The following is a 19,187-nucleotide window of genomic DNA, read 5'->3' on the forward strand; positions in this document are numbered from 1 at the left end:
ACCCTAGAAAGCCACTGCCAGTCAGTGCAGACAGTACTGAGCTAGATGGACCAATGGTGTGATTCAGTATAAGGCAGCTTCCTATGTTTCCTATATGAATGGCTGTTAATCACAGTAGCTTAATGCAGTATTCCCCAGCATGATGCATCCTAGATGTTTTGAACCCCAACCATCAGCCTAGTCAAGACATCAGGTAGAAATCTGGTTTAAGAGAACCTCCTTCTTGAGAGGCAGTATACCTTTGAGCACCAGTTGCTGAGGAGGGGGAGCCTATTGCCTTCACTCTCCACTTGTGGGCTTCCTAGAAGCATCTGGTTTGCTACTGCAAGAAGCAGGATGCTGGACTTGGTAGATTTTTGGTTCTATGTAGAAGGACTCTTTTTGTGTTCTTATGACAGGCTCTTTTATACCAGTGGGATAGAGACTGCCGTTGTGTGTCAGGCTCTGTCACTTAAATAGAGATGACTGTCCTGGAAAACCAAGTGGAGATGAGAAAATATTCCGGAGATGGCAGAAGAATAACAACTAAGGCAGAAATTGACCACCAAAGAACAACGTGGAAGGTTTTGTTCAAGACACGAAGAATTATCTCACACATAACTTACAGGGGTTGGTAGAACTACTGGGTTCCACTGGTTTTCATTACATTTCAGAATCAGTTCCAGATCTCAAAATCAGTTAAGACTAAGATGGATTCCACAATCCATACAAGGATCTAACATGGAGTCCAAAATGGCCTCCATACACAGGATGAGGGAGGAAAGTAAAGTGAAAGGGAAGGAGAGTCTATGGGAGAAAGGTGGAATAAAAGTGTCTATGGAACATAACAACAGAGAGCCTGTTGCCAGGTGGAAAAGTGTTCCAGTCATAGGTATCTATAAAGAAGGGTGGAAGATGCAGGCAGGAAGTAGGGTAATCTGGAGTTTTACTAGTTGAAGACTGGTACCTATAAGGCTCCAACGGGAAGCTTTTCCCCAAAAAAACCTTATTGCAGTGTGGAAGGGTGTATTTGTGTGTGTGTTCTTCTTGGAGAGTTTAGACAGGGACGGAAGATGAAAAAGAGTGATGTGTGCATTATGTATGAGAAGGGATGTGTATGAATGGGTAAGAGAGAGGGGGCACCCACAATTGCCATGCAACCCCAAGAGGGTGAGCCATAAGAGAAGGCAAAAGGACCCCACTCCTTGTAGAGCAAAAGTTCTAAGGAAGAACATGCAGAGAAAGAGGATAAGATTGATACAGGAGAGAGAGGACAAAAAAAGACAATCAGAAGTAAACGTGAGAAGTTTGGAATGAGAAGGAGATGACCTTCCATGCTCTTTCTTCCTGCTCTCTAGTGTGGATCTCTCCTTCCCACCATATCCTGACTTTGCTTTCTCACTCCAGTTCCGACTTATTTGTCCTGTTTTCTCTCTCTCTGTTCCCACCTTGTGTGCTTTAATGAATCATCTTCATAGTCTTATAATTCTCAGCACGCACATTCTCCAAGCAGAGAGCACGGATAGCCCTCCTGTTCTCAGAGGTATGCACTGGAAGAAACACAGCATCTACCTTGAATAAAGACTTGTCATCCACCTGCACCTTGTCCTAGCCTTAATACTTCCAATGCATGTTATAGACGGACACGTTCTGGAGAGAATCCATGAAGGCAGGAGGGACCTTAGACCAGCCTTACCTGGAGCTAAAGAAGAGCAAATCTCTGTTTTGGTTTCTCCCAGTGTCTCATTTTCTCAATCTTAAATCCAGTTCTCTACATCTCCGTATCAGTCCTAGTATACAAATTGTTGCAAGGCAATTTTGCCTGATATAATGCATTTTTGTTATTCTTACCAATATGTGCATTTGCACTTTACCCTAGTACACACATTGGTTGGCTGGAGAATTGCGTTGCAAAATTCAGAGAAGTGTGAATTTCACAGAATGGAAGTGTTTTGGTTCATGTACTGTTTTTTGAAAGTGTGAATTAGGTAAGTTCGCCTTTAAATGCAAACGGAACTGAATTTCTCCCCCTCTCCCGTTTGGAGATAACTGGGATTGAATGTGGGACGTTCTGTATGCAAAGCATGTGCTCTACAGCTGAGCCTTGGAACATGAGACATAATAAAAAAGAGCACATTTGAGCATGTGAAGAGTGTTCTTTTCCTTTACCACTGTGTTACCTCAACCAGCTCCTTTGAACTTGGATGCTGCTTTGGTCTTGCCCTTTCCCAAACTAATAGCAAGCTAATGTGCATGTGTGAGAGGCAATGAAAGAGAGAGAGAGATTTTCACAAAGGGCTAGCATTAACCTTTAAAGCAGGGATGGTAAGCGTGTCACCCACCAAATGGTGTTGAACTGCAACTCCCATCATCTTTGACCATTGGTCTTGCCAGCTAGGATACATGGTAGTTGGAGTCCAATATTATCTGGAGGGCTACAGGTTCGCCAACCTGCGTTAGAGCCTTAAATTACTTTGGCCAGATTACCTGAAGGAGTGTCTTTTCCTATACGTACCTGCCTGGACTCACTGAAGTCATCTTCTGTGACTCTCCTTTTCATTGGTGGCACCTTGGTTATGGAATGCCCTCCCCAGAGAGGCTCACCAGGTATGCACGCTGTGGTCATGTTGCTACCAGGTGACATCCTTTTTTGCGCTCCCAGGCTTTTTAGGAAGTATTCCTCAAATATTTTAAACTGCTGTTATCCCCTATTGCTAGTTTTATTCTGGTTTTGTCTGGTGCTGTTTTTATTCTGTGTTAGAATTTGGGGGTATTGCTTTATGGTTTCAACATTTCTTGTAAACCTTACAGAGAACTTCAGTTATTGGGTGACATAGAAGTGTGATACAGAAATTAACACATCCAGAAAGGTGTGAGAGAGAAAAGGGGTCAACATCTTCTCTCAATCTTTGATCTTGAAACGACTGTGGCAGAGGCTTCCAGTAATGATGAAGTGATGCTTGTCCTGTGAATTCTCAGTATTGTCACAAAATCATCTTTAGGGGAAGTGCTGAAAGTTTAAACCAGTTTCCCACCAATGTAGAAGTCTATCTATCCTGTGGGGTGCCTGGAACATGGCCCTTAGGGACTGCCCCTCTGTCTGAGGAGATTGGAGACTAAGGAGAGCTGAAGATTGAAGAGAGGAAATAGAGACTTGAGGAGATTGTAGAAAGAGGAGAGAACAGCAACTGACCCTTTCAGCCTTGAAAAGAGAAGACTGAGGGGAGATATGATCGAACTCTTCAAGTACTTGAAAGGTTGTCACACAGAGGAAGGCCAGGATCTAGTCTCAGTCATCTCAGAGTGCAGGACATGGAATAATGGCTTCAAGTTACAGAAAGGCAGATTTCAGCTGAACATCAGGAAAACCTCCTAACTGTTAGAGCAGGACAACAATAGAACCAATTACCTAGGGAGGTGGTGGGCTCTCCAGCACTGGAGGCATTCAAGAGGCAGCTGGACAGCCACCTGTTAGGTATGCTTTAAATTGGATTTCTGCACTGAGCAGGGGGTTGGACTAGATGGCCTTATAGAACCCTTCCAACTCCACTATTCTATGATTCTATGACCCTTCTAGTAGAAAAAGAGGAAGGCCAAACACGAGATGGATTGACTCCATAAAGGAAGCCACAGACCTGAACTTACAAGATCTGAACAGGGTGGTTCATGACAGATGCTCTTGGAGGTCGCTGATTCATAGGGTCGCCGTAAGTTGTAGTAGACTTGGAGGCACATAACAACAAATGACCTTTCTACTTTGTCACACACAAGGCTATCCCTACTGTTAGCTATAGTGAGGCAACTACCGCAGGCAGCAGATGCTGAAGGACAGCAGAGGTAGCCCCAAAGCCGTTCATCCTGAGCCCAACTGCTGCTCTCCTCTTTGGGTGACAGAGCTGTGTGTCCCACGCAGGGTCTGTCCCACACCTCATAAACTAGCCTGCTTCTCTCAGGTGTGGTGGAGAATGCTGCCCCATTATCCATGTTGAAATAAGATTCAACAGCCAGTCCAGTCTGTGCATTGGGGGGGGCCACACCATCTTGTCCTTCACCTCAGGCAGCAAATGTCTCGGCAAGGTCTCATTCACACAATAACCTTTATTCAGGAGCAGGATGTGTAAAAGAGCCCAGTGCTGCCACTAGGGCGGGCCTTTGGGGCAGACATCCAGAGCCCCTCTTAGCAGAATGAGCAGGAGGGCCTCAATGCTAATGGGAAGCAGTTAGGATTGTTGAATGCAGCACTATCCTGTACATGGTGCCTTACAGAGTTGCAAAGGCAAAAACTGACAGGCTCCTGCTCTAACGAAGTTGAACTGGGAAATCAATAGGGAGGGAGGGAGAAACAAAAGGGGATTCACCCCCCCCCCATCAACACATAGGAGGAGCATGTGGAAGGAGCTGTGGGGCCAATAGGCTAGTCCCACCCTACTCCCCTGGTATTGTTACATTAGCAGCCAAACTTCCCCAATGTTTGTGCGCTAGACCAGGGGTTCCCAAACTGTGGTCTGTGAGCTTCATGTAGGTGGTCCACAGCATGACTACAACATTAAATATTCATATTGATTTTTAACTGTCTTTTTATTGCTTTCTGTATTTCTTATATCAGTGATCACCAACTTTTTGGACCATGGGGCACATGGCAAATTTTGAAAGAGACCCGAGGGCACCAGTCACAAAATGGCTGCCATGAGGGTGGGGCATAACATTCTATGAAATGTGAATTGTAATGCATTAAAATACAATATATAAGAAATAAAAGAAGCAGTAAAAATGCAATCTAAAATCATACAGCATCACAGTGCAATAAAATTGCTAGAACAGGCAAAATAAATGATTAAGTGGTCCGCCAAGACTCTCAGCAATTTTCCAGTGGTCTAAGGGGGGGGGAAATTTGGGAACCATTGTACTAGACTGTGTTGGAAGAAGCTCTACGCTGGGTGTGGGGAACCTTTGGCCCTCCAGAAGCTGCTGAGCTACAGCTCCCATCATCCCAGGCCATTGGTCATGCATCATGCTGAGGCTGATGGGAGATGTAGTTCAGCAACATCTGGAGGGCCAAAGGTTCCCCATGCCTGTTCTGCATGCATACTAGTGTCGTGGACATAGAGGTCCTCTTTGCAAGGAGGGACCACGATTGGGCCAGAGTCCTTCCTTGTATAGATCTCGAGTTCCTCCACACATCAGCATGAACATAGAACTCCTTCTGATGTACATCAAATGCATGAGCAGCAAGGCCAGAGCTCGCTTGCATGCCCGCTCCATGCATTCTGTCTATGAGTGGGGGGATTTGTGTGACACACACATACCCCCTTCAGGATAAGGTGGAATGAATGCAGTCTCACTAAGCTGAGAATAAGAATTAAGAGGATGAACTAAAGGCCGTCATGAGCAATGGCTGGATGGGAGATCACTGAGTTGCCGAGGCTTATTTAACATCAATACGAAATCGAGTCTTCAGTGTTATCGGCCCAGTTCTTTAGAATGCTCTGCCAACAGAGATTCAGCAGGTGCCTTCTGTTTTAACCTTTAAACGCCTGCTGAAAACTTTTGTTCCACCAGGCCTAAGCAGGCAGTTAAGTAGATGTCTCTTTGCTGCAGCTGACCATGTTTTTACTATTTTTAATGGGTTTTACTATATGGTTTTTATTTGCTGTAAACTGCTTTAATATTTTTTGAAATGAAATAGTGGTACACAAATATGTTTACAAATAAATAAGAAGGGGAAGGACAGTAGCCCCTTGGTAGAGCATCTGCTTTGCATGCAGAAGGTCCCAAGTTCAATCCCCAGCATCTCCAGATAGGACTGAGAGAGACTCTTCGCCTGAACACTGGAGAGCCACTGCCAGACAGTTTAGACAACAATGAGCTAGATGGAGCAATGGTCTGACTCAGTATTAAGGCAACTTCCTATGTACCTAAGAAACACACAAATTGCCCTGAGCAACCTGTGCTCAATTCCTTAAGAGACCTTTGTTTTCCTTCATTTCACTTTCAGATAGTCCCAAAACTAAAGGGAAGACAGAAAGCTTACCTGGGTGGCTATAGTGGAAGAGAACTGAGACTGATCATAGACCCACCCATGCTGGCAGCTCTGGACAGATGTGGCGTTGGTCAGTTCCTGGGTGGAGTTAAGCAGGAGGTGAAACTGAGGCTCAGAGAACATCTCACAGGAGCTGAAGGTTTCTCCCAAATCCCTTGGGATGCTGATGAGCAGCACTTCTTCCTCTGTGAGGTTGGCAAAGTGGTCCTGATGCAGGATGGCACAATGATGATGAGGGATGGCTGCCAGGAAGTTGTGCAGAAGGAAATGCAAAGGGAGGAAGAGCCTTGGCAGGCAGAGCACAAGCAAGGTGAAGATCTGGAATTTGCCAAAGCCACCAGCCTCATGCAGGAGCTCTTCGAAGTTCATCTTCGCTTGCTCATAGGGTCTGAGATCCTTCAGGAGGAAACCCCTACAGCTCGTCTGCTCCACACGAACAGGATGCCATGAGTTTTCGTGCTATTGTCTTTGTGGACTTTGAAATATAGATCATGACTCTGCCCTTCACCAGTGGGGGCTGAGCCAAAGGACCTTTCACTTTCTCTGTCCTGGAGAAATGGTGAGGGCAGCACTGGGGAGCAGGAGAATGTTTAACACAATGTCTCTTAGCTGTTGACGAATAACCTTCAGTGCTGCCAGGAAGCACGCTGGAAATTAAATATATTACAGTGCTCTACCAATTCTGGTCTCCAAAGTTAAACACTAGTTCATGTCACCAACATTTGACACAACAGACCAGAATCACTAACAGCCCATAGGCCCTCTCCTGCTCCCAAACGTTTTCTTCTGGAAAATCTCACTCGCCCCTTTTCTAGTAGAATGATCTGTTCCCACAAAGAAGTGACCTAAGGGGGCTTTGATGGGACAAATATATGTGTGACATTTTAGATATATGTATTATATTATATATATATATGTGTATATATATATATATATAACAATATATATAACAATATATATATATATAATCTTATTTGTATATGTTTTTCCTTTCTCTCTCCCTCTTGATATAAGTATTACTTTCTTGCCTTTTATTTACTCCCTTAACAAAATTTTGTGTTAGACACAGACATAACTATATTTTAATGTTTTAGATGTAACTATATTATTTCTGTGTCTGAAGCGTTGTGTGTGTGTATACATAGAAATATAATTCACTAATAGGCAAAAAAACCCCTTGCGGTTTCAGAATGTACCTATGGTGAACAGATATTTCTGTTCAACATTAAAAAGGGAAATTGGGCAGCTATTGTGAATGCACCAGGGGAGCAGGAAACCTGACCTCCTCTCTGAGATATTGTATTGCCCTACAAATTTGTCAAAATGCAAACACACTTTGGGTTGGTCTTTCACAGTCCAATCCACTTCCTGTGTAGCTTGGAAGAATTTGGTAACGTGCCTCTGAGCAGAAGGTGTTAACAAGGATTTCATTCTCAACCCAGCAGCAAAAAAATGGGGTGTGTGGCCGTGAAGGGACCCTGCACGTTTGAATTTGCCACTACACTACTGCATAGCACAATGGAGTTGGGCCAGCTGGGGAGGTAAATGATGAGGAAGACTTGGTGAGAGACAGAGCCCCCAGACTCTTGGGGCTATTACCCCCTTGCTGTCCACAAATGCACAAACACAACTTGCTACCAGACATGAGATTTTCCAGCTGCTTTATTCCATTACTCACACCAGCAAATTGCATATCAGACACTTCCCCTTTCTAAAAACTTAAAAATAAATGTCATACAGTGGCATTTAATTTCAAAACAACATTATCCTCTTATTGGATGTCAGCTCCAATTAGCACTTTGCTCCATTATATGTTCTTTTTTTTTTTTACTTGCATCTAGGAGCGCCCATTCCATTGGCTAACAATGTGTTATTATGGTGTTGTTTCCTCTCCCAATCCGCGTTGGCTTCCTATGACTGAGAGAGAGGAGTATCTGTGTGAATTTCACTCCTCAGCCCAAGAGGGATTCCTCCATCCTCACTTTCTTCACATACTGGGGCTCCCAAAACCTTTTTGTTTCTGAAGGAGAGAGAGATGAAATAATAAAGCCCTGTTCTGGTTATTGAGAGATCTGAAGATGTTAAAATATCACAAAAATACTTCTGGCCTTGTAATCCTCCTGTAATAGATAACAGCATGCTCGCTTAGGACAGAATCCAATCTGAACATTCTCTATACCAAGCCGTAGCCCGTAGAAAAATTTCCTGATTAGAAAATATATATGAACATATATACATGATAAGAGGCAAGCCCTGTACAGACATTTGCAATGGAAAATCAGAACTGTGTTACAGGGCTGGCTTCTGTAATCAGTAGCAGAGTTTCCTAGTATGAAGTAGAACATTTCAGCCTGCCAGGACACTCTGCTACTGATGTTAAGGTAGCCATCCTTTTTTTCTTTAAGGTGGCCATAATTCAGAACGGGAGTTTCAAAGGGAGGCTCCCATGTGAAACAGCCAAATTTCAATTTATCAGTAAGTTTAATTCTATTTATTTTGGCCTGAATAGAGACAATAATTTCCTGTCCCATCACAGGTGTTACTTAGCACAGCCAAACTGATTGTGTTGTCACCTTTCACTGCTGTTGTTAAGAGCCACTGGTGATTATCTTGCATACTTTCAAGCTTTAATTGAATAGTCATTGCCTGCAATTTTTGCATTTCATTCCCCTTTGACCTCACTGCTTACAATACCTCTATCATTGTGCATATATAACTGCAACTGAGGATAACACTTCATGCATCTGATGAAGTGGACTCAGGGCCAGTACCAGGTTGGGGTGGTTCCCCGGGGACCAGCAACCCCCCTGCGGCTGCCTCGTTTCTCACATTGTGATGTTAGCACATGGTGATATGCTGACATGAAGCCCACACCGGCCATGGGGTGTGTGTGTGTGTGTTGTTTTGAAGGATACTGGAGCACCTGCTCTATGATCAGCGTTGGGTTGCAGGGCATGATTTGCGGATGCTATTGTAGATCGCAGAGCTCCACCCACCCAGACCCAGCCAGTAGATCTAGGCAGGGGCCTGTCAGGAGCGATCAGCAATCAGTGACGGGTTGTGGGGCATGATTTGCAGCTGGAAATCACACTCTGTGACCTGATGCCATCACTGAGCTTCATCCTCCAGCTCAGCTTGTAGATCTAGGCAGGGCCTCTTGGGAGTGGCAAGGGCCCTCGGCCCATGCCCCACCTGGCTGCCTGCTGTTCCTGGGCCTGAATGGACTCTGGTCCATGAAAGCTTATGCCATAATAAAATGTGTTAGGCTGCAATGTATGGCCACTTATCTGAAAGTAAGCCCCATTGAACTCAATGGGACTTACTTCTGAATAGAGATGTATAGGATTGCACTGTCTAGTCTTTAAGGTGCCACAAGACTTTTTGTTGCTCTTTGCTGCACCACAGACTAACTTAGCTAACCCTCTGGGAACTCTTCACACAATGGCTGCATAATTAATATATGGAACCAGAAGATACGATGATAGCCATTTGCTTAGTTGGGTTTTAGTACCGAACAACTCTTGGTAAAAATATTACTCATTAAAATTAAATGGAAACTCCACGTTCAGAGGTAGCTTTGTATGTCTGCAGACAGGAACATTAGCACCAGGCAAATGTTTCTGGAGGAAGAATTTCATAAATGAGGCACCACAGCTGAGAGGACCTTCTTTCTGGCCATCATCTGTCTTACGTCTGATGGAAGGAGCACCTGCCAGAGGGACTCTCAAAATATCTGAGTTCCAAGCTATATAAGGTTTTAACAGTGGGCACCAGTACTTTGAACTGCGTTCAGAAACACATTAGATCTACAACTAGATCAGATGACCTGACCATCAAGCATTCTTCCTGATTCGCTTGCCCAAAGCTTACTTGGAGGTTAGACAGTGTCCAGTCTTAATTGAGAATTCATTCTGTTGGGTGGTTAGGAGCAGTACGTACTGGCAAATTTAGAAGTCCAGAGTTCCTTCATGAGTCATCAGGATCAGCCTCAAAGGCCAAATCTGACAAAGGCCAGATTTGACAGGTAACTGGGGGCACCCACCTTTCAATCATATGACATCATTATCCAACCCACTTATCAAAACCCCTTGCAGGTGGTTCCCAAGCCACAACATCCTGCTGGCACATGGGGCATTGCTACTCCTGTGCTCAGCGCACATGGGCCATTGCTACCCCTGTGCTCGGCATTTCCCAAAGCACCAAACACAGAGCTAGCAAAGTGGTTGTTTCTCCTTCCCCATGAGGGATGGCAGTGGCGTCACTAGGGTTGGTGTCATCCAGTGCGGTAACTCATGGTGTCTAAAAAAAAATCAAAATCAAAGGAAATTGGTTCCAGGCAGATGCTTCATCGGAGCAAGCCCCCCCCCCGAAATGAAACAAAGCCACAAAAGGAGCCCTTGTCCAAGAAGGGAACCTAAACAGAGACAAGTTTGGTAAAGCTTTCATAATAAGGAGAGCTGCTTCAGGATGAAAAAAACACCAAAGAAAACCCCTGCAATATGTTTTCTTTTCTCCTCAGGGGATGGAGGGGAGGGGAGAAAGAAAACAGCTTGCAGCTGTTACAAAGCTGACTCCAAAAACCTTGCTAAAGCTAACGCGACTCAAGGCTGGGACATACCTCACACCCACACCCCAAAAAAGAGGAAAAGATTAAGTGCACAGCTCCGAATCGCTAGAAGAGGGGGCGGCAGCTGGCAGCAAGAGCGCAGGTGGGGAGGGGGAAAGGAGAATAGATGCCCGGGCGCACAGGAAAGGAGGCGCAGGGGCAAGGAGACAGCCCAAGCTGGAGCAGCAGGAAAGGGAGGGCGATGGCAAGCACAGCTGGGCTTCCCTGGAGAGGCCACCCTCGCCCAGGCGCACAGGAAAGGAGGCACAGGGGCAAGGAGACAGCCCAAGCTGGAGCAGCAGGAAAGGGAGGGCGATGGCAAGCACAGCCAGGTTTCCCTGGAGAGGCCACCCTCTCCGCTGCAGCTCACAGGAGAAGCCGGCGGGCGGGGCCCCCAAGGATCGGCTAGTTTGAACTGGGAAGGAGGAAGCTGTGCCTGTTCTGGATCCTCGTGTGCTGCAGCATGGCCCAGTCCAGCAACTCCTCCTCCAATGCCTTCCGAGCTCTCGGTCCTCCGATGGCTCTTTTCTGCTTAATCAACCCTGAGCCAAGGGTACGGGGAGAGGTGGAGAAGGAGGCACCTTTCTGGTACCTAGGGCTCTGGGTGTCACCCCCTCTGATGGTGTCACCCGGTGAGGTCCGCACCCCCCGCACCCCCCTAGTGACGCTGCTGGGGGATGGGGACAAAGAAGCTGGTACTTTACAAGCATTGTGAGGTCCCTCTCACAGCAAAAAGCAGGTTTCTTCCCCCTGTGTTTTGCATATCAGCTGAGAGAAGGGCTTCTCCCTCGCATGTGATGCCTGTAAAAGACAAGGGGCATTGCTTGACAAGTGTTTCTTTCTCCTTACACAGACTCACTGCAGAGAGAGAGAGTGCTCTCAGAAGAGTGGGTGGAGAGTGAGGTGAGGTGGCATTTCCTCACAAAGAAAAAGACAAAGGAAGGCTGAAGAAAGGGAGAAGGAAGGCTGCCTGTAAAGCACAAGGGGAATTGCTTGTAAAGCAGTTCTTTTCTCCTCAATTGTGCTTTTTGCAGATTGTGAGAAAGTGTGTGGGGGAGAGAGAGACCCTCACGGAGGGTGGGGAAGGCAGAAAGAGTAAAGGGCTAAGAAGACTGAGGCCGCTTGTTTACAAGGAGAAGAAACCTGCTTTTTGTAGATCAGCCGTGAGGAGTGTTGTCTGTATAATACCTCCACTGTCCTTAGCCCTTTGTCCCCCCCCCACTTGCTCCCAGACAATCTGCAAAAATCACCACTGAGGGGAAAAAATGCTTTACAAGCAATACACCTTGTATTTTACAAGCAGACTTCCTTCTTTCAGCCTTTCTGCCTCTGCTCCCCTTCTCTGTAAGAAAATGCAGCTTTGCCTCACTCTTAGCCCCATCCTCCTCCCCCCCAGGATGGCTGTCATCACCTACCCTCCAAGTTGGCTGCTATGGGTCTGCATGGGACTGTTTGAAAGCCCTTTGTTTTAGTAAAGCCCTTTGTTTTAGTAATGCAAACCTCAATTTAAATCAGGCTTGGCTGGGTCTCCTCTTCTCAGTAAAAGTCCCTCTCTTAACTCCTGCTGACTCTCTCCCTTCTCGCGTTTCTCTCCTCCACACAACAACAGATGGTGGGAGCCAATTAGCATGCAAAGAGGTTCATACTGACCAGGGCCAGCACCAGGCATGATTGGGCCCTTAGGCACCAGCCTGGCCCGGGCCCATGGTGCCATAGCCCAATGCCCCCTCCAAATACAGGTGGTGCAGGGCTAATAAACCCACCTGTGTCCCCAAATACCTCTCGTGTGTGTGAATGAGGTGTGTGCATAGCGCACATGTATGCCATCTACCATGGTGGTGGGAACATCAGTCCCTTAGGGAAGCCCCCATCATCTTGCATGATGGCAGGCATGTACAAACAGTGTGCGTGGCATTCACACTGATGAGGGAAATAGGTGGGATGCACAGGTGGGCTTATTGAAGCCCGTGCTGTCTTGGGGTGTGTGCGCCTGGGAGCTTCCTCTCTGTGATCTGCAACACCATCGAATTGTAGGACCCGATGCTGCCGTGGACCTTGGAATGGAAGTACCACCCTTCCACCCTAAGGAGGGGCCCTTCATGGGCCCCTCTGTGCTGCAAAAGCATGGAGAGTCAAAGGTTCTCCATAACTGTTCTGGAAGAAGGATGGTGAACCTGTGGCTCCTCAGGGGTTGTTGTTCCCAACTACCACCAAAGGGATCAGATAGCAAGCAAAGGAATTTTTTCTGTAGGAGGCTTTGGTGAGCCACCTCAATCAGAAAAAGCAAAACTGGACCAGAAGAATAAATAATCTGATGTGGTATAAGTCAGCTTTCTGACTTCCTATTTGATTCCCATTTTCTCTTATAATGCTGTTCCCATATCCAAGTAATCTCTATTGCATTTTGCTCCCTTTCATTAACATTTAGGCTACACCTGCTCTATATATTTAAAGCACTATCATACCACTTGAAACAGTCATGGCTTCGCCCAAAGAATCCTGAGAACTGTAGTTTATGAGAGATGCTGAGAATTGTTAGGAGACCCCTGATCCCATCACACAGCTACAATTCCCAGAGTTCCCTGGGAAGAAGGATTAATTGTTAAACTACTGAATTAACTCATGCAAGTGAGCACCAGTGACCTTGCCCTCTTCTTTCTCCTTCATGAGAGGCAGGAACTCTAAACATGGATCACCTCCAGACCAGCATTATTTTGAGGGAGGCATTTAATTGCATATTGGAAATTTAGGTTAGCCCAATTCAAATGGATTACAGAATTCTGGTGCTCCAGCAACAAATCCACTTTTTATTTTATCTTTTAAAAGGGACTTTTTGCAGTTAAAAAAGTGACAGGGAAATGCACTAAAAGGTGTAGGATAATTATCGATTGACAGGAAGATATATAACCTCAAATAAATCAGGATGAATGCTCAATAAAGTGTGAATATTGTATAATTGCTGTGTAAGTTTTGTGCAAGCAAATCAGGATGTATGCTCAATAAACAGGCCATCTGGAGGAACCCCAAGAGGTAACCCATGATAACTGATGAAAGCAGAGTTCCTGTAATAAGTAGGATAGTGCTCAGTGAGGCTGTGGCACCGGCAAGATGAGCCTCTCACCTGCAGGGATGGCTGCATTCAGTGCAATCAGGGATCCTGTTACAATCAGAGTCCATGCCTGACAATGCTTGCGGCCAATGTGGTCCAGGACAAAATACACACTGAGTTTGGCAGGGATTTCAGTGGCCCCAAAGATAAAATGTGTCACGTATGGATCCAAGCTAAAACCACTGACTAATGCCATAGTAGGTGAATGCAACACCAAACCTGCAAGGCAAACAGGAGCCTGGTTAAATTTAGCAATAATGTTGTCGTAATGGGTGTGCTTCTGTAGTGCAACATTTGGGGCTTTTTAGTTTAGAAATAAAAAGACATGTAAGAGGGGACATGATAGAGTTATATAAAATTATAAACAGTGTGGGGAAAGTGGATAGAGAGAAGTTCTTCTCTCCCTCTCTCATAATACTAGAACTTGGGGCCATCCAGTAAAGCTGAATGTTGGAGGATTCAAGATGGGCAAAAGTACTTCACACAGCTCAAAAACTATGGAATTTTCTCCCACAAGAGGTAATGATGGCCACCAATGTGGATGGCTTTAAAAGAAGCTTAGACGAATTCATAGATGATCAGGCTATCTGTGGCTACTAGCTACAATGTCTGTGTTCTCCTTCCACTATTGGAGGCAGTATGTCTCTGAAACTGAGGTTATTATACTTTGGACACATCATGAGAAGACATGATTCACTAGAAAAGATAATAATGCTGGGGAAAACAGAAGGGAGTAGAAAAAGAGGAAGGCCAAACAAGAGATGGATTGATTCCATAAAGGAAGCCACAGACCTGAACTTACAAGATCTGAACAGGGTGGTTCATGACAGATACTGAGATCGCTGATTCATAGGGTTGCCATAAGTTGTAGTCGACTTGGAGGCACATAACAACAACATGTCTCTGAATACTGGTTGCTGGGAATTGCAGGTGGGGAGAGCGCTGTTGCACTCAGGTCCTGCTTGGAGGCTTCCCATAGGCCTCAAGGTGGCCACTGTGAGAACAGGATGCTGGACTAGATGGGCCTTTGGCCTGTTCCAGTAGGACTCCTTTTTTAACCTTATGTATGGCATCAAGTGAAGAATGAACAGTTTCTAGGTTTCTGTTTACCTAATATCTGAAGATATTTCTTTCAACAGGCTACTGCAGGTGTGTGGACTCATTGGCCCTCCAGATGTTGCTGGACAACTCCCAGTAAGCATGGCCAATGGCAACATCTGGAGGGTCAAAGTTTTCCAACACTTGGGCTACTGGATAGTCAGCTAATTGGAATGCAGTCAGTTTTAAAGAAAAAGTGTGTGCTATGCACCACTGCCGACGTGCATACATGGTAAATTGATACAGCTTCCCATCCCCATACAACTAGATACATCTTCAGGAAGATGGGAAAAGTCTGGTGAAAGTGACAAAGCTTAGACATTTCTCCAGCTTCACTACTCAGATGTGCTCCTTGGGAGTTGGGTGGTGGTGGTAGTTCACGGCTGCTTTTTTAATGGTGACTGCAGGAAAAAAGACCAGTTCTGTTGGGGATATAAAGGTGTTGAGAGGCAGGATTATTATACACAGTCCCCAACAAAGTCACCACCAGTCATTTGGAATTACACTTCTCCAGGTGATGAGAGCTGGCTTTGTAATTAAATCTGAATGACTGTACGTATGAAGATGCTGCTGTATTTGTGGTGGGAGTTTCAAAAATCACAGTGAATCAGTATTTGAAAACTATAGAATGACAACAGAGAAAACACAGGGCTACAATGGTTTGCATGCCCCTTTGGATGTACAAACTGTATACACACACACAACTTTATATATGTGATCAGGGATGACAAGAAGCACATCACATTTAATCTGACACTTTTTTGCACACATAGGAAAGCCTTTCCTAAGCAACATAAAAACTTATTGTGCATTCTACACCATTCCCACCAAAATCAAATGCAACAACTTCAAGAAAGAAAATTGGCTCCTTCCCTTTCAAAGTCTGGAAATCAGCAGCGTAGTGGCAAATTCAGAAGTGCAGGGTCTGTGATCATTCTAAGATAGTCACAGCCACGGCCCTCCCTCTCTTTTTTTGCTGCTGGTTGAGAATGAGATCCTTGTTAATGCCATCTCCCACAACAGACATCCCTAGGAGCCAATAACCTTGAAAGGAGAAAGTGTGAGCTGCTGAAAAGAGCCTTCTTGGTGGCTGACTCACCTCCTTTCACTCTGATTGGCTCCAATCAGCAGGAAAGGGCAAGGAGGCATACTAGAAGACTCTTCTTGGTGGCTATCACACTCCCTTTTCATGCTGATGGACTTGTAGGATGCTGGAGACATAGGCACCCTGCTGGGGCCCTGCTCCCAAGAAAGTGAAGGGTCTAAGATCCCCTGAGACCTTGGAGGACTACACCATAGCTGGAAATAAGCAGATTCAACAGTTTGCATTCATACCATATGATGGCAGAATAAAATGTGATCTTCCTCAGCTTGGGAGTCTTCACCAAGTGCCAGTAGAAATAGGTCCTGGACTCATCTATGGTCATAGTCTTCTGCAGGACCTACACTCACCAGAAAGGAAGAGAGAAAATGCCTCTCAGAGACTTGTGTGCTGGTTTGCAAAGGCTACATTCCATCATGACATCAGAGAAGATAATTCCTATCAACATTCATGTTATATTTCTTCTTCAGAAATTAAATCAGAGCAGGTGTGGGGAACCTTTGGCGCTCACTGCTGAACTACAACTCCCACCAGCCCCAGCAAACATGGCCAATGGCCAGGAATGATGGGAGTTGTAGTTCAGCAACATCTGGTGGGCCAAAGATTTACACATGCACCCAAATTCAAGGATTCTAATCTTTAAAAATATTTCTACCATCTCTCACTATAATCAGTTCTGCAAGTTTACACATAACTGCTACCTTCCAAAGTTTTGCTAACCATCCTTTGGATCTGTTTTTCCATTTCTGTGCAACAAGCATACAGGCAGCTATTCATAGGAACATAGGAAGATGCCTTATATTGAATCAGACCATTGGTCCATCTAATTCAGTATTGTCTACACTGACTGGCAGTGGCTCTCCAGGATTCCCAACTGGATATATATACCTGGCCATACCCGGAGATTGAACCTGGGACCTTCTGCATGGGCTCCTACTAGGAGAAAGGGTGGGATATAAATCTAATAAATAAATAATAATAAATAAAGCAGATACTCTACCACTGAGCTATGGCCGTTCCTCTTCCTTCTATATCCAATTTCCACTCTGTGAGTGCCATTGCTGATGTATCTAAAATGGCATCACCCATGCACAGAAGGGAGGGATCAGCCAGCTTCAGGGAACCTCAAGGAGGTACCAAAAAAAAAAAAAGAGAGAGAGTAAATCCTAAGGTAGTGGGGGTGGGAAAACAGTCCAATGAGAAGAGAGTGTGCTCAGCATCCACAAAATATTTACTATCAGGAGGTGTCAGGGAGTGGACCAGGGCACTTTTGCCTGCTAAGCTCTGCTCTGCCACAAAACCAGACACTTTCTTCCTCGTTGAAGGGGGTGTGGAGCATGGAAAATGGGGAAGGAGGGATAATGGAGTACCTTGGGAAACAGGAGCACTCCATGCTGCAGCATTTTGCTGCAGGTCTCACTTGTGGCAGTTGTTTCACATAAGTCCATTTCACTGCATCTAAGGAGCCAGAAGACACTTGGTGCTTTGCAGCATTCACCTCTGGAGTTATCTTGGAGTGGAAGTCTCGCTTGCCATTGACTTTTGCACATCTGGAAAGATAGCCATGTGCCTTCTCCACTTCCCTCTTTGTCAGAAGCCACCGGGCAGATTCTGGGAGCCACCTGATAAGGAACAGAGAAGAGATTTGTGGGGATCAAGAGGAAACCCGTTTGGGATTGTTGCAGATCAAGAAAAAAATCATCTCCTCTCATCTATTCATACAGCCCCAAAGAATTTTGGATAGAATTTTCATGGTGACTTCATTTGTATTTGAGAATAGTTTTTTGAACCTATTTTTAGCTGTTTTTATGATATGTTTGTAAATCACTTTGAGACACATGTAAAAGGTACTCCATAAATTAAAATAAAATACATTTTATATATTCACTAATAGACAAAGGTAAGCAAGAAATATTAATTAGATTAGATTAGATTTTGTTACATTTATCTTTTACTGTTTCAGGTGTATACCGAAATAAATCTTAGGAGTCCATATAAAATGTAAGGTGTGTGGAAGCCCTGAACCATGGCCAAAGAAGAGGGGGAGGGAGGCTGCGATACCTGCCAGTCTAAAGTGTTCAGCTTAGCTATTTTCTTAAGTTTTAGGGTGATAGGGTGAAAAAGCCTCCCCTTCTGAAAAAATTGGATTAATTTTCAGGGCCAGACAAATTCTAAGTATGTTCAAGATGGGTTGTTTTATCTTTAAAAATAAGATTTGTTTTCCTTTCTTCCTTGAGGTGGGGTGAGGGAGCCTTGCTGGGACTTCAGATGGGGGCTTCACTGCCCCCACAGTTTAGTCGCATTCCTAGACCAGAATGCACCGTGGGTAGGATGCTGTCTCATGGAGTAGCATCATTCCCTTGGCTGGGGCCTTCTTGGTGTGGAAAAGATGGTTGACCAATGGGGGAAGCAAGGCTTTATTTACGGAAAGAAAGAAAGAAAGAAAGAAAGAAAGAAAGAAAGAAAGAAAGAAAGAAAGAAAGAAAGAAAGAAAGAAAGAAAGAAAGAAAGAAAGAAAGAAAGAAAGAAAGAAAGAAAGAGAAAAGACTCAGTGGAGGCTGGTGACTCCAATGTCAGTGGGGCAGTGAATCTGCTCTGAGCTTTAGTCTGAACTTTCAAGGAGCTGTCCAAGGTACTCAGCAGCTTGGACAGGTCCTTGAAAGTTCAGACTGAAACCCGGAGCAGATTCACTGCCCCACTGATGTTGGAACCACCAGCCTCCACTGCATCATATTTAAAGATAAGTCCTTCAACACCTGAACTTTCTTAGCATCCACCCTACCCCACTGAAATCAGCCAAATGTCCCCTCCCCCATATTCACAAGGGATGAATGCTCCAGCAAATATGGAGGGATGTTTGGCCCAGTATTCGCTGTGAACCCAACCACTGGGCAGGCCTCTGACAGAAAAGAAGAGGAGACAGGAGGATCTCTCATGCCAGTGGTGCAAGCTGCAGAGGTGTGCATGCCATTCCCTTGGTCCTGGTCTAGAGCTAGAGCCTGTCATCAGTGAGAACCCTTGATCCAGACCCCTGAATTGGAGAGCCCTGGAGACAGCATCCTGACAGCCAAGAATTGTCTGAGGAACTGGCCCTTTTGACACCAGGAGCCACATGCTCCCGAGTGCCTGCTCACCAAGGCAAGCAACAGTTCAGGGGCAGCTAGCCAAGAGGCAATAGGATGCTAAGATCCAGGCCAGAGGGCTATCCCTTTAAGACTCTTGACACTTTTGAGAAGGAGTGGATCCTAGGAGG

General features: G+C 45.2%; 1 protein-coding gene and 1 pseudogene across 1 annotated transcript in view; both read right to left on the minus strand.

Moving 5' to 3' along the window:
* The window catches only part of LOC133384515 (solute carrier family 22 member 7-like), a 28,756-nt gene extending 22,368 nt beyond the window's left edge, over window positions 1–6,388 (minus strand). Inside the window, exon 1 of the mRNA XM_061626460.1 lies at window positions 6,011–6,388. Coding sequence (XP_061482444.1) covers window positions 6,011–6,388 — 378 coding nt within the window. The remainder of the gene's footprint in view (window positions 1–6,010) is intronic.
* A 1,430-nt stretch (window positions 6,389–7,818) lies between these two features.
* LOC133384215 (solute carrier family 22 member 7-like) overlaps window positions 7,819–19,187 on the minus strand; it is a 31,007-nt pseudogene continuing 19,638 nt past the window's right edge.

The sequence above is a fragment of the Rhineura floridana genome, chromosome 4 (assembly GCF_030035675.1).
Source record: "Rhineura floridana isolate rRhiFlo1 chromosome 4, rRhiFlo1.hap2, whole genome shotgun sequence".
Classification (NCBI taxonomy): Eukaryota; Metazoa; Chordata; class Lepidosauria; order Squamata; family Rhineuridae; genus Rhineura; species Rhineura floridana.